Source organism: Aythya ferina (genome assembly GCF_964211825.1).
Source record: "Aythya ferina genome assembly, chromosome: 8".
In the NCBI taxonomy this organism is placed as follows: Eukaryota; Metazoa; Chordata; class Aves; order Anseriformes; family Anatidae; genus Aythya; species Aythya ferina.
In genome coordinates, this window is record NC_140304.1 from 26,747,458 (window position 1) to 26,762,730 (window position 15,273).

The 15,273-nt window shown below is 47.8% G+C and overlaps 1 protein-coding gene and 1 long non-coding RNA gene across 2 annotated transcripts in view; one reads left to right on the forward strand and one right to left on the reverse strand.

Annotated features, from left to right (window-relative positions):
• The first annotated feature begins 8,037 nt into the window (after positions 1–8,037).
• Positions 8,038–14,266, forward strand: LOC311440893. Its single transcript, XR_014695646.1, has 3 exons — positions 8,038–8,099; positions 8,612–8,781; positions 10,705–14,266. It is a non-coding gene; the product is annotated as an uncharacterized lncRNA (long non-coding RNA).
• Positions 11,928–15,273, reverse strand: part of FAF1 (Fas associated factor 1) — a 160,376-nt gene continuing 157,030 nt past the window's right edge. The window contains exon 19 of the mRNA XM_084528394.1: positions 11,928–15,121. Within this exon, the coding sequence (XP_084384520.1) occupies positions 15,038–15,121 (84 nt within the window). The 3' untranslated portion in view covers positions 11,928–15,037. The remainder of the gene's footprint in view (positions 15,122–15,273) is intronic.

The following is a 15,273-nucleotide window of genomic DNA, read 5'->3' on the forward strand; positions in this document are numbered from 1 at the left end:
CTTCCCCTTTCCCCTCTCCCTTCCCTCTCCCCAGACCCTCACTCCCGGCCGCCCCGGGCCCCACCGGAGGTGAGTTCAGACCCATTCCTCTCCGCTCCGCTCCGTGCTCGCTCCGCAGCCCGCTCCCGGCCGCCCCCGCCGGTGCCACCGCCGCCACCGGGCCCGGCGCTGCGCGGGGACAGCGACAGCGAGGGGGATGGCTCGGGCCGGACACCGTGCGTGAACCCAAAAGCTTTTGTTTTAGCCTTAACCACCCCGCCTTGACGTCACCTTCGCGGGGAACCGGCCCGCCTGGGGAGGAGGTAACGGGCTGGGAGCTTTGGGGGCAAATAACGGCGCCTGCTTCCCCGAGGGCTCTCACCTCCGCTGCCTTCCCACGGGACGCCTCCGGACTCGGCGGCACTCGGCAGAGCCCCCGGGACGAGCTCCGGGGGCTCCCTCCCGAGATCGGCACCCCTGGGCTCGCCGCTCTGCGCCCGCGGGGAGAAGCGGAGCGCTTTGCTTCGCCTCGCTTCGCCTTGCCTTGCCTTGCTCTGCTTTGATTTGCGTTACCTTGCCTTGCCTTGCTTCGCCTTGCCTTGCTTTGCTTTACCTTGCTTTGCTTTACCTTGCTTTGCTTTGCCTTGCTTTGCTTTTCTTTACCTTGCTTTGCCTTGCTTCGTTTTCCTTGCCTTGCCTTGCTTTGCTTCGTTTCGCCTTTCCCTGCTCTGCTTTGCTCGGGACACGGCTCCCCCCGGGGCGCTCCCACCCGTGCCCTTTCCGCGCAGGGCCCCCGGCCGCTCCCCGCTGCAGGACAAGCCGCGGCCGCTGCCCCGTCCCCTCTGTCACCCTCCTGTGCTTAGGAAATTTGCAGATCCTGCAAACTTCTGATATTTCTTGCCGTTGCACTTCGTCGTTCTTCTTCTTTCCTATATATTTATTTTTTACTTGTATTTTGTTACGAAATGAACGTTTCCCCACCCGACTTTCTGTGTGTGCAGCTGCCACCCGCTCCTCGTGATGAAGGTGTTATGACACCTTTATTTAATACAGTCGAGAAGTCAAAATATCCGATTTAATTTTATTTGCAAGCACTAATTTTACTCTCGGGGGAGAATTACTCAGATCATCTGGTTTAATTGGGAATTCGTAGAACTCGATCAGACTGAAAGAGAAACAATTAAAGTATTGCTTTGTGTGGGCTTAGCACAGAGGAAAGGTTCTCCCTTCTTCCTGGCAGTTTTGTTTGGTTTTGCGTTGTGTGACTTTTTTTTTTTTTTTTTTTTTTTTTTTTTTCCTGCAAATACCTTTTCCTTTCCGCCCCGAGGCAGCCTGCCATCACCACCGACACGGGACACGGGTTCCGCCGATTTCCCCGCTTCCTTTTTCTTTCAGCTTCGATTTAAATGAAAGGGTTGGGTCCTCCTTTCCTTTCACGGCGTTTTTTAAACGACGAAAAAATTTGCAAGCAGCCTATTCCAAAAAATAAATAAATAAAAATAATAAATAAATTTTTAAAAAAAGAAAGCCACCGAGCAGCTGATCAGCCAGTGAAACGCCGTGATTCCTGCGCGGAGCCTCGTCCCGTTAGCGTTACCCCAAAGGACGGGGTGGAAGTTTGGAGCACTCGGAGCGCTCAGCGGGCAGCTCCCCGACCCCGCCGCGTCCCGCACGGGTCCCGCACGGGTCCCGCACCGCCCTGCTCGGAGCGGGCTCAGGCACCTCGTCCCGGCGCTGCGCACCCCAGCATCTCCGTGTGTCCCAGCTCAGCCCCTGGCCCCGACCCCCTTTCCCCCATTCTGTATTTTCGAGCATCACGCCCAGCACGCAGACAACAGGGAAACACTCGGGGTTCTTCCCCCACCCCGTAAAAAAAAAAATAAATAACTAACTAAATAAAAAATGTTTATTGCAAGAGCACACAAGGCACCCCCGGGGTTCAGCAAGTGCTGAGGATGTTTAGCAGGAGCCCGCAGGCTCCAGCCCCAGCTGCTGCCGGCTCCGGGCCCCCCCACTCCTCAGCTCCAGCCCCTGCCTAGCTCCGGCCGCCGGAGCGGCCGCTTCCGAGCGGCTTCCAACGATTCCTGCCGTTTTCTTTACAAGGTGCCTCCAGCCAGCACAGCCCGGCCCCCCGAGGCTCGCCTGTCCGCGTATTTGAGCAACGACCCCGTCCTTGGTGCGCTTCGGAGGCTCTGCCTGGCCCCCAGCCCTGGGAAGCGGGACAGGCGCTGCGCACCTTTCGTACATTTCACCCGAGCAAAACCCAGCCGGGCTGCGGTTTAGCCCGGGCCAGCAGCCCCGCATTTGGTGGGGTGGGGTTTTGGGACTTTGTCCCGCTTTGTCCCGGCGTGGGGTGCCGAGGCTGGGCAGATTTGGGGCTCCACGCACAACCCGCGAGTGGGCGCCGGGCTGCGGGACGGGAGAGCCTCGGCGCCTTGCGCGATACAACCCGAAACGCTGCTTTTCTTTCTTTTTTTTTTTTTCCTTTCCTTTCATTTCTTTCTTTCCTTTTTTTTTTTTTTTTTTTTTTTTCCTCTTTTCCCAGAAAGACCCAATCTTCCCGTGGTTATCTCCCTCCTCGCTCCCCCTTGATCTCCCTAAAAGCCTCCCTATGCATCGCTGCACCCGTGCAAAACTTTGAGAGGGCTGCATGCGACGGTGCCGCTGCATCTTCCCCCAATTACAGTAGTAAAATCTTAATTAAAAAGAGCCCGGCTATTGGCTGCCATGCGGGGGAAGGCAGACACGCACGCCCGGAGGCAGCGCAGCGCCCGGAAGCATCCCCGAGAAATATAGTTCTTGATTAGTGTATTTTCATCTCGTTCTTAGCGGAAGACAGTTTGTAAGTACCTGCTAATGTTAGTGCTCTTTAAGGTTTCAATTGTTCTAGGGGGTTTGCCATTGACTTTTTCATTATTTACCTACTGAATCAAAGTAAGCAAATGCCATCTGTTTCCCTGCTGCTATCATCTTCACTTTTAATTATCCGCCCAGCAGCCTAATAGAGATGATATTAAACTAAATCTTTTTGACATTAAAAGTAATTATCCCCAAACCAATATTACAAACCCGAGCCCCACCTCCCCCCAGGCAGGCGGCACACTCCGCCGAGCCCGGCCGAGCTCCCGCAGCCCGGCGCGGGGAGCGGCTGCAGGGGATCCCCCCGGCCCGGGCTCCTCGAGTAGCTGCGACGTGATTAACTCCATTTCCCCGCTCCCAGTGGGGGAGGAAAGAGAGACGAGGAGAGAGGTTTGAGGCCGAAGCACAGGAAAAACGGGGCTCGGGGCTGCGGCCGGGGCCGGTGCGGAGCCCCCCCGGGGGCGGCTGGAAAGCCCCCAGAGCCCTGGTGCTGAGCCCAGGGCTGCCCCTCCGAGGATTTTCCCCGTCCCACGGCACCGGAGGAGCAGGCTGAGGAGCAGAGTCCGAATTTGGGGAGGGGGCGAGTGGCCGGACAGATGTGTCCCCCCCCCTCCGCCGGGTCACCTCGCTACGACCCCAACTCCTCGGCCACGTCCCCTCCCTGCCTCTCGCTCTTGGTGCGAGCCGGAGCCGCGGCCCCCATTTCCTTTAATATGTGCTAAACTGAGCTAATTTTAATTGCATGTTTCAACTTTGCTAATTAAATAGAGCGGTCTAATTAAAAGTGACTAGGGAACAGTTTTAATTCAACCCTCTACTTTTTTAACAATCCATTATGCAACAAATCCAGGGTAAGCCCTCCCTTTAAAAAAAGCTACAGATGATTGAGTTTTTACACCTTTTTACACGCTCACAATGGGGGGACCTGACCCAACATATGTAGCGGCGGGGCCGGGCCCCCCCCGGCTCCCCGGCGGGGCTTTGGGAAGGGGCTGCCCGGCTGCTGCTGCCCTGCCGGAGCGCTGCCGGCCCCGGCTGCCTCCCGGGGCCTCCCCGCTGGAAGTGCGGAGACTATTAGCCCGGCAGAGGTTAGAGTAGCACATCCCCAAGACAGCAGCCCAGGATTTGGGAAAATCGGGCTCTTTACACGCTTCATCTCTTCACCAAGTGCTCATTAGGTTGTTAACCTCTGGTTCACATGAAAGGGGCATGTGATGAATCCCCTCCCGAACAAATGGGCGCATCCCCCTTCAGGCACCGAACAAAGCCCTTAAAATAACTGCACAAGAAAGCCTTTAGTTGTTACTCTAAAATTTCTTTTCTCTGAGAGCTTGTGCCCGTCCGCACACACGCACAGACACACGGAAAGCAGAAGAAAAGCACACACACACCACCCCCCGCCCCCGTCCCCCCCGCACCCCGTTTGCTGGAGCTGAAACCCGAAATCCCTGGGCCTCTGGTGCTGCCTGGTGCCCCCCTTTCGGGCCGGGGGGTCCCCAAAGGGGCAGAAAGGGACCGTGAGCTTTGTGGGGGCAGACCTGTTTGGGAAGCTGCGGGGCCGGGGCCGCCCTAATTCTCCCTAAGCGCCTTTAGGGATTCATCGCATGGGGGACCCGGGCGGGAGCCCCGCTCTGACCCGAAAAGGGGACACCCCAGGGGGGGTCCCGGGGGTCCAAGGCTGCAGCCACGGCGGAGGATGCTGTCCCCTTGCGCTGCCCCGTCCAGGGCTCTCCTTGCTCGTAGAGGGGCGGCCGGGAGCGGAGCCTGCGCTCCGGCATTCCCACAGCTATTGTATGGATTTTAGCCTCTTTAAGAGCGTTCCTTCTCTCTCTCTCTCTCTCTCTCTCCCTCCCTCCTTCTCTCTCTCCCTTTTTATTCCCCAGCCCCTCGGGCATGGATTACAGCGGTAGACAATTTTCCTTTCGCACCTTATTGATGGCTAAATGCACTCGGGGATGCTGGAGGGCGGGGAGCGGGGGCTCCCTGGAGCTCTGCGGGCTCCCCAGGCACCGGATCGGGGGCGAGGGGAGAGAAAAAGACCCCGAGATAGCGGCCCTGGCCCCCTGCGTCCCCCCACGACCTGCAAGGGGGGTCCCTGCCGCGGGGAGCCCCCGCCTGCTGCGTCCTCGCCGGCAGCCGTGGGCCGGCGGCGTGGAAGTGCACACTCACAGGGCCGTGCACACGCACACGCTCGTGCACACGCACACACACCCACGGCCATGCACACGCACGCACCCGCAGGTGAAGGGGAGCCGGCAGCTCGGAGCCCGCAGGACTCGGGGAAGCCCCGCTCCGCTAATTTACTGCAGGGCACTCCGAGAGGTTCATTAAAACGGCTCTTGTCAGCTCCCTAACGATCCGAGAGCGTTTTAATTATATTTTATATTCCCCTACCCGTCCCCTAACTTCAAACACATGGTAAAAAGGATTTGCCGTTTTGTTTCAGGTAAAACCTAATAATTAAAATTCAGACCCCGTCCCATGCATCTGCTTCGCCTTTGCCAAATGAATTGAAGGGAGAGAGAAAAGCGATTTCATTGAGATCACAGATGGGGTGCAGGTTTTTGGAAGAAATTTGAGAAACACCATTGTCCAGAATCAAAACTCTATGTCTTGCCCCACAAAGGGGGCTGCTTTAAGCCCCTCAACTTCTATGGGGCTTGTTTTTTAAACTTTAAGTGTTCCGCACAATAAGCTGCCACCAAAATGTCACAACCGCTCTGATTCCAAGTGTGTCTCGCTGCAAAGGGTGCCGAAAAAATGAAGGGAGCAAAGGGAAGGAGTGTAATTAAAAGCCCCGGAGCCCTCCTGCCTGCTGGGGCAGGGCGTGAGGGGGGCGCGGGCACCCCGGGGTGCTGCCGGCCCGGCCCTGCCCGCGCCTCGCAGCGCGCCCACGTTTGGGAGCCTAAATCGTTCCATTAGCCGAAAGCAGAAGATTAAGCCTTTTATTTTTATTCATGACGATGACAGCTCCGGTCGGATTTGCCGGAGGATCTCCCCCTCACCCCCCCCCCCCAACCCCCCGCCCCGTGTTTGTTGCCCTAGGAGCTCAGGAGCTTAACAGCCCTGCCGGAATGCGATGGATAAATACAACCTATGTCGTTAAAGAGACATATCGAGCGGCGGCGGAGGGGCGGGAGGAGAGGGCTGCTTTAGCAGCACCATCAACAACCACGGGCGCTTAGGGAAAAAGACCAAAAAAAAAAAATCTCGTATTTTATTTTATTTTTTTTCGGTGAACGCGCGCTGTTTAACGGGGCCCTATGCACACGCAGGCTCCCCCTCAGAAGTCACCCACGGCCTCTCCGCCGTCCCCTCAGGCTCCCCCCGGTCTCCTCCAGCCCCAGGAGGCTCCAGGGAGGCGGCCGGGTCCTGCCCGGGGTGCCGGGGTCCGTTTTCCCTGCCCACCGCCATGCCGCGAGGCAGCGAGGTGCGAAGCCCTCGGGCTCCGTCCCGTGCCCGCCGCCCGCGGGGCGCCTGAGGCGAGGAGCCCGCCTGAGGCGCCGCCGCCATTTCCTCAGCGCAGCGCCCGGGCTCTTCCCCCGCCGAGAGCTCCCGGCAGGGAGCCGGTGGCCACCCCGGTGCCCTTCACACGGATGCCGGCCCCCGTCCCGTCCCGCTGCGGGCTCCCCGGGCCGTTTTCCCCTTGCCGGTGGCCGCCGCCGTCGAGCTCCTCACACGGGAGCCGGGCCTCGCACCGGCTGAGGGCGGGAAGGCCCCGATGGCGGCTCCTCAGGGAGCCTGGGGCCGTCCCGGCCGGGTCTGAGGGTGTGGAAGTGGAGGCGGCAGCGATGGCTCGGGGTGTGCGGGGAGGGAGCTTAATTAATTAATTAATTAAGAGGAGGAAGAACTGGAGCTGGCTCCTGCAGGCTGGGAGACGCGGCAAGGCGGCGTTTGCTGTGGACCTTTGAGACGAAACGAGAGGGAACGGCCGCAGCCAAGTTGCGCTCTCCCCTGAAGCACACCCACAGCGTGCTGCCTCAGGGGTGCTCCAAAAAAGGTGAATTCCTGCGGTTCTGAGCAATATTGTCACCACAGAAAACCAAACCAAACCAAACCAAGTCAGGAGAACTTGAAGAAGTCATGCAAAACTTTTTTTTCGTTATTTTCCTTAGGGTGAAGAAGTGTTAAGTTTATTTCTCCTGGCTCTGGAGCTTTCTGTCAGCAAACTGCCCGCCGAGAAGTCCCCATCCACAGGCGGGGAGCTTGCTTTTGGGGTCTGTGGGACCAGTGCTGCAGTAACGATGTTATTTCCCTTAGGAGACATGCTAAGAATTTGTCGTTCCCGTTGAAAATAACATTACAGTAGGTCTGTCCTTAAATGTAGCCATCTCATGCCATTCCACGTCTGTTTTGTAAGAATCGGACCTCTTTTTCGTTATTAATAACGATTTCTCCTATGTAAAATCGTTTATTCCCTCTTTAGTTGAGAGTGCTTAAGCAGTGATGCAATATGTCGTAGAGTGTGTAAAGTCTTCAAGCTTATTCTGTGCTTAAAATCATATGAATCCTACCAACTTTGATAATAATTATTAGTCCATTTTCTTAGTGGCATATAAATATCCTGAAAACCCATTTTTCTGAAATAAGTGAATTGGCTGTAATTAAAAATATCTGCGATTAGGGTAACTGAAAGATATTTCTTTAAATCCACATACTCTTTGAGGGCAACCAATTCCAGTTTCTCTCGGAAGATAAATTCCTCATGATAAGATTCTTGTAAGCAAGTAATTATAGAATATCTTTATTTTATGTTTTTAACCATTTTTAACCAGTGAAAGAAGAAACCCATCAGAAGACTTTAAAAGGAAAGATCAAACAATATTTCTGTAACAACACTTTATTCTTTAGCAGCTTTTTTGGCAGTATAATTTCCATTGTGCTTCTCCCGTACAACTCTGCTTCGGCTGCTCTTCATTTATGAGCTTGATTCTTACCCTGCTGAGACCAGCCCCTTCTCACCAGCCCAGTAGTGCATGGCTGCCATAAAGTTATTTTAATTGGTCTCCCAAGGAGAGGGGGCTGCTTATGGGAAATTAGTTTACTACAGGATGGTGTAAAGGCAACTCCTAGTACTATCACCTCTTCCAGCACAGAGAGCATGACGTGAGTGCAGGGCACTCAGCACTGCCATGTCATTTCTAGAGCAGCTGAGAAGCTCCTGATCTATTTTTTTGGTATGTTCTCAGTGAGACAGGCATCAAATGGCCACTGGATTATGGAATCCATTGGTGGTAACATAACTTCCCTTTGCTTAACAGGTATTTATCTTACCAGTAGCTTTTTTGTTTCAATAAAACACAGCATTATTGGATTTTGATTAATTTTGAAAAGTTGTGGTAATTGTGCAGAAGGAGTTGGTTTGATACCAGAAGTAGACTACAATGGGAGCTAGATAAATGTTAATAAAACCAGAAAGGTGTTTTTGAAGCAAAATTAGGAATTCTCAACAGGTTAATATAATGTATATTCTACTGAATCTGGTGCTTTTTGCTTGATAAGAAATATTGCTTCTGCATAGTGATTACTGGATGAAAAGAAGGCAAATATGATAATAAGTTTAGCTGAAGGGAAAAATACACTTGAAAACATCTAAAATACAAGGAATGAGGAAGGAATTTTGTGCCTGCCAAAGTAGAACTGTTAAAAGAGTAAACTGCACGTTTTCCTTGAAATTGCTCTTACAATGAAAGGAGTGCCTCATATCTACTAAGACTTTCCAATTGAGAGTATTTTAATGTTGTCAGTTCGTATGCATAAAATCTTTTTACAGGTGACTAGTGAACATCGGTAAACTAAAAGTCAAAATGGATTGAACAAACTTTACAAGGAACCAGAATCTTGAAAACCTCTGTTCATTTTTTCCCCACTATGTTATAGGATACTGCAACAGCCACACACTGCCTCAGTATTCGCTTTAGTTTAAACCACAAAAATCTATAAGTATTTTTCAGGAACTAATGCTCTCTGCAACCCTCAGATTATAATTAAGTTCTAAAATAAAACAAAGGGAAAAAAAAACCTGATAAAATAAAACAAGCAAACAAACAAAACATTCAAACTAAAAAAAAAAAATTTTTTTTTGAAACAGATCCACTAAACAATTTACTTAACTTCTTCCATAGATGTGAATTTGTAATTGTGGTGCAAAAATCCCTTCTCAGTTACCACCTCTTTTTGGAAATGCTTGCTTTTCCTTACACAAGCGGAAGTCCTAATTAATCAGGGTGTATGAAAAGGGCAAACAGACCTGACAAAATGCAAAGTGTTTCTATGTACACATTAGAATAATTTTAAAAGTTTTAAGATGGCTTAAACAGAATGGGAGCCTTCAAACAGCAATATATTTGCAGTCTCAGTAAATTTTGGAAAGGCAAGATCATGAATAGGATGTTGTAGTTACAAGTTATAAAATGCCTATGAATGTTAGTCATGCTCAGAGACTGTGACCATAGCTTAAATAAATCACAGAGGCAGAAAAAAATGATAGCAAACATGTTTTATGGTAAATGAAAAACATACAGTACTTTACTTTAAAAAATCACCACATTTAATTTGTCAGTAGAAAATAAAACTGTGTGAAGAGGAAGATACCAAAGGGAAATTAAATCACATTTGAAAGAATAAGCTCGTCTTCAAACCTGTTTGAAGATACTGGCTTAGATCCTCAGCGTACACATATATCTTATTTTAAAAAGCCTCCAGAAGGCCCACCAGAAGTACCTGAGCCACATCAGCCAGCACATTGAAGGATGCACTGAAAGATAGACTCATACGAGGAGAACAGAACATGACCGTCAACTTTCGGAAGATGTAAAAGCAAAACTAAACAACCTGCACACCTTGAGGAACAATTGCCAAAGGTGCAAAAGATAATTAAAATTATGAGAAACAGGAAGCCTGCCAGAAAGATAATTGGACTCACATATTTTCAGGGTGTAAAAGGAGTACTTAACGAAAGTAGGGCAATTGCAGGTGAGCTAAGCCAGTCATTTGCAGCAATGTTTACTGCAGTGGAAACATCTTTTCTTGTGAGAAAAGGGAGCGTTACTCAGAGGCGGGTAGCTGGAAGCGGTAACCAAGAGTTCATAGCGAGAAAGGTTATCAGCAGCATCCCCGTGGGTCTCTGTGGGAACCTGTGCTGTTTGGGGTGCTTGTCCAATACCTGGGAAATGCTCCCAGCAGTGAGGTGCTGCTGTTGATGAGGGTTCCTCACTCAGATGGCTGGATCAGAAGTGAATAGCAATGAACTGTGGAAAGCTGTCACAACACAAAGTTGGAAAACCAGTAAATCAAACTCATTGGAAGTAAGTACAAAATAATGATTGCCTTAACCAGCAGTTTTTCCAAGCACAGGAACTAATGAAGCCTACTCTTATAAGCAGCAGTTGAATGACATTTTAATTGGATTATATTAAGGCTACAGTGTGACTTCTATCTTTATATTACACATAAAAGAATACACAGAGAAAAACCCTGGCTGGAGTTCTCTGGTGTCTATGAGGCATCAGATGCCATAGAAACTTTTTCCTGCAGGTAGGGCACTCAGGCTGCTCTCTCAGGTCTGTGATGACTGCTAAGTGTTAGACCTAGTGAGCCTTGCCCTCATGGGAGACACTCAGCATCTTCTTCCCGGCTTCCTACTTCTCAGCAGCTGGGCTGCCTACCTTCACAAAACACACCGAAACTTCAGGTGGCAAAACCTTTATACAACTTGTCTAATTTGCTTGAAATTCAAAAGTGAATGGTAATTTTAAAGGTAATAACAAGGAATCCTAGTAATATTTTGAGGTGCAGTAATCATGTAGCATACTTGCTTAAATGCTGTGTGTTTGGGACCCAGTCTAACTAACCTTGATTCTACAGGTGGGCCTCTCTCCTAAACCAGCTGTTACCACCTAAGGAAGAGATCTTGCAGTTGTCATGGCTATTCCTGTGAGGAGGCTCAGTAGTAATCAAGGGCAAATAGAATAAGGAATTACTGGAGAAGAAATTGAGAGGAAAAAGATGTCACGAGGACAGAGGACCCTGATGAGTCCTCTCTCTCCTGGAAGATGGCATGAAGTCTGTTCACATGACACTGGGCATATTAGAAATGGAAAGGGCAAAAGGGAAGGCAACAAAACCATTCAAATATACAAAATGGACTCATTTAAAGAAGATACCCAGAGCTCCTCATATTTGGAGAGGAGACCACTACAAGGCTATGCAAGAGGTCTTCAAAGCCATGGGTGGTGTTGAGGGAGTGAACATGAAGTGACTATTCACTGTTCCAGTGACTGCAATGAACAGTCCCTGGAAAGGGACAGGAGAGCTCATCCCAGGCAAGTGCCCTGCCACTTGTCTGAGAATTCATGCCCCTGCTCGCACGTTCCCTCTGAACAAGCTTAAATAATTCCATCCTTTGGCAGTCAAACAGCGCTGATGGCAGGGAGTGAGCACATGCTTAAAGCAGCCTGTGCTACAGTGGTCTTGCTGAAGTCTTCTGAAATGTTGGAGACTCAGAATTGCTTCTCCTCAGGCCCGTGCCAGCCACAATGCGGGAAACCTTCCATGTGAAGTACAGCTCAGTTAAAAACCCCAGGGGAGACCCAGGCAAAGATGACCATCACTGATTTGAAATAAAGATGTATCAAAGAGGTATCATGTGCCTTGTCAGATGCTGGAAGAAAGGACGCGGTGCTTACCTTGACACAAGACCTCCAGGCTGTGGAGCCCAAGTGGTGGGAGGCCCCCTGGGCTAGCACAGAGCCCAAAGCCTCAGCTCCAGCAAGGAACGGTGCCCACAAACCATCTCCATCCTGAGCCTTCCTATCAGCCAGCGCAACCAGCTCCTGGTTCCGCCTGGCAGGGACTCATCACGTGTATTCTGTGGGGGGGCTGCTCGATTTGTTTGGAAACCTATTTAATTGTTGTTTGTTGTGGATCCCACTCTAAGGCACCTAAATCTTCCTGTGAGTTGTTTAGGGAGTCTGGCCATGAGGCTCCAATAACAAAGTGCTTCAGTCCTTCTGGGAACCTGGGTCATGGTGATTTGGTTTTTCCCCACATATGGAAGAGTGAAATCATATCACTTTTTAGTAGAAATATTACTGTAATTGAAAATTTATTTTAAATTTCTAACGTCACCGAGTACGTACAGTTCATGAAAGCCAAAGTCTTTTTCTGCTACATTAAAAAGAATAAACAAACCCCCAACACAGCTCCATTAGAAACCCCCCTCACTAAATTTAAGAGCGCGTATGCAGAGAACACAGAGCAAACGCCAGTGCTCTGCGCATTCTCCAATGAAGACTTAGAACAGCAATGTCTACAGGCAGGACGTTTCTTCCAAAGCCAGAGAGCCCCACCTTCACCACCATGCTCTGAAGGCCAATACCGAAAGCCAACACATCATACAGGATTCCTTCCGTTCATTAACAGTAATTCCTAAGACTTAAAACTAATGCATTAATCACATTAATGATAATCCACTAATGTGAAGAACCTGGAGGTAAAAAAAAAAAAAAAAAAAAAAAAAAAGAAAAAAGGCAGAATCAGGCATATGCTCTGTAGCAAGTGTTGCAGTTTTGGGGTAATAATAATTACAAAATTAGCCTGTAAAATGACGAGAGGATTAACCATGTCAGCAGAGTGAATACCACGGTTTAGGAGAGCAAAAAGCGATGGCACAGAACATTAACGTTTCCACACAGGGACTGGTTTGCACTGCAGGTGTGATTTGGAATGGTGACTAGATGGTTGCTTCTTGAAATCAGGCCCGAAGTATTTAAGGACCAAAACCATAAAAGCTTTATTTAAATTGAGTGATACACTTGTTGTGGCAGAATGATCCTTATATAGAGATCTTGGTATCTTTGTATCAGGGGGCAGTAATGCCACCCCTTTGAACACTTCCACTTAATTCTCACCAGAACATTGTGATAATGACAGGATATTTTGCAATATGAACAAAATGGGGGGAAAGAGCCCTAAATCAGAATTTAGAACAGAAAGGCCAAACAAACCCTGGGAGCACTGACTTCAACAAGTTCAGCAAATATTCAAGCCACATTTAATAACTTTATGAAACTAGTATCAAAGTAAAGAATATATAGTCAAAATACAGAAATAAAGTCGAGCGAGAGAAAACAGCCTGATGAGATCAAACAAAAGTTAAACAGAACAAGTTAATGTAACAAGTTCACTGAAAGGTTGCTTTGCTTGTGTAGCAGTTACAGCAACTCCTTTCCTCTACAGCCAGCTTAGAAGGAAGAGCTCATCTGAAAAAAAGAGATATGCATCACTTTCAAATCCTGCTGTATGTGTTACTGTGATTGTTTGTAGAAACAGAGTCACCCCAATTTGCAACCTATGTTAATTTCGTATTTAATAAACATAGTAGATCTTTTTAATAAGAAAACAAAAGTTGAGAACGAAGCACCTGCATTCAGGTTTCCATTACGCATACATTTATCGTTCTATTGGCTATGAATTCTTTTATTTGTGAGCTGCAAATGATTAGGATTTGCTTACACTTCCAAGCCTTTTGTTTGTCATAGATACTTCACTTCTAAAAGTGTCTGTTGTAGCACTCACTAATTACAGAATTACAAAAGGTAGAATAAGGCTTTCCCCTGCTCAGAAATTTGCGTTTTTGGTAAAGGTAACAATATATCAGCTTCACTAACACCCTAATAATAGGCATACATTGAATTTTATATCACCATCCTTCCAAAGAAAAAAATAAAGACTAAAAGATGTGTGCAGTTGCTTCTTGCTTAGTAGAAAACTTTCAAATCAGAACTCATTTTGCTATGATAAGCACTGTGAATTACAACATATAAACATGTGGAAAACAATACGCCAGGCGCTACAAAGAAAGTTTGATTAGCAGATGACAATTCTGTAGTGCTATTGTGCACTACCCTGTAAGCCCAGGTTTAAAAAAAAAAGGAGAAGGGGGGGGGGGGGGGGGGGGCGAAAAACCCTACCACTTTTGATGCAGGTTTGGCATGAAGTGTACTTTAGATCTTAGCCTCAGTATGCTTTTCTATGGTTGCGCTGTTTAAAGTACCAGATTTTTCCACATCAGATAGTAGGTAGTTGGTGCATACATTTCAGACAACAGACCTAGGATTTCTTTAATTTGAGACGGGATCAGTAATCTATTGTTAAAATGTCCGAAGTGTGCAATAATAAGGCAGATTTCTTATTACACCATCTTTTAAGATACTCATTGTTTGATGAAACAAACAAGGTGCTTTAAAACAGCAGAGTAATAGGATACAAACAAGTGCCAGAACGAAGGAAAACCGCTAAAATGGGAACTGCCATTTCTTTCACAATGAGAAATAAAGAACTTTTGTATCTGGTATTTGAAAGGTTTTTAACAGCTGATATTCAATATCAGCTGATTCCTGAAGTGTTGGCGAGATACCAGGTTTCTGGTACTGGCCATTTCTAATGTTATTTAAATATTCACATCATGCAATAAGCAGTTTCACACACTGCAATGTAATGGAAAATACTTCCTAAACTGAATCAGAACTGAGACCCAAAGCAGAACCAGTAAATAAATACCTTGCATATATGTCAAACTATATTCTTCAAACAAAACCTTACATCTTATCAAAGAAGTCAGAAAGTACTAATAAAAATTATATGCTTTCTACTATAATACTGTTAAATTTCCATGGCTGAGAATGTCCCGTTAATTTTTTCTGCCTTTTTAAATTAGGTGACAAAGTAGAAATTCAAACACAGAAATAAAATGCATATATATGAGAGCACTGGCTCGGCGAGATATCAAATATACAGCATTCTAGTGTCAAAAGTACAGGCAGAAATGTCCAAGATTTCTTGGTGAAAAAGGGGCATTTGAGGAGTAAAAATTCTACTTAACAATCACTCACATTTTAACAGTGCATTAATTATAACAAAAGCTGGATGATAAGTGAGCAACATAGTCATAACGTTCAGTGTTCATAGCAGAATTTTATCCTCTGCTCATTTAAACGAGGTTGGAAACATATACTCATGTATTTGAAACTTTAAGTAGCTATCTTTTTTTCAATTTTTTCAGGATTCTTGCGAGAGGCCAAGTTGTGACATTGAGTTGAGTTGGATGATAGTACAAGATGGCGTTGATAGATGTGTTCCTCTCGATGCTGTGCCTCTGGCTTGTCAAAGGATGATTAGTCCTACAATCTTGTTTGATCTATTCTTTTGCCTCTAGGAAAAGGGTTTCTTGAGGATACAGTTTTACCTCCAGTAATGATTTATTTGGATCCAGCTGGGTCACCTGTAAAGATAAGAATGAAAATATAGGTGTAAGTAGACTTTTATGAACTGCTTATCTTCGTAGTGCAGATTTTCACTCAGAGAATTTTGAATCCCTCCAGTCAGTGATAGCGGAAATTGTCAGCATGAATTCCCAGAGAAGAAATGTGTTGC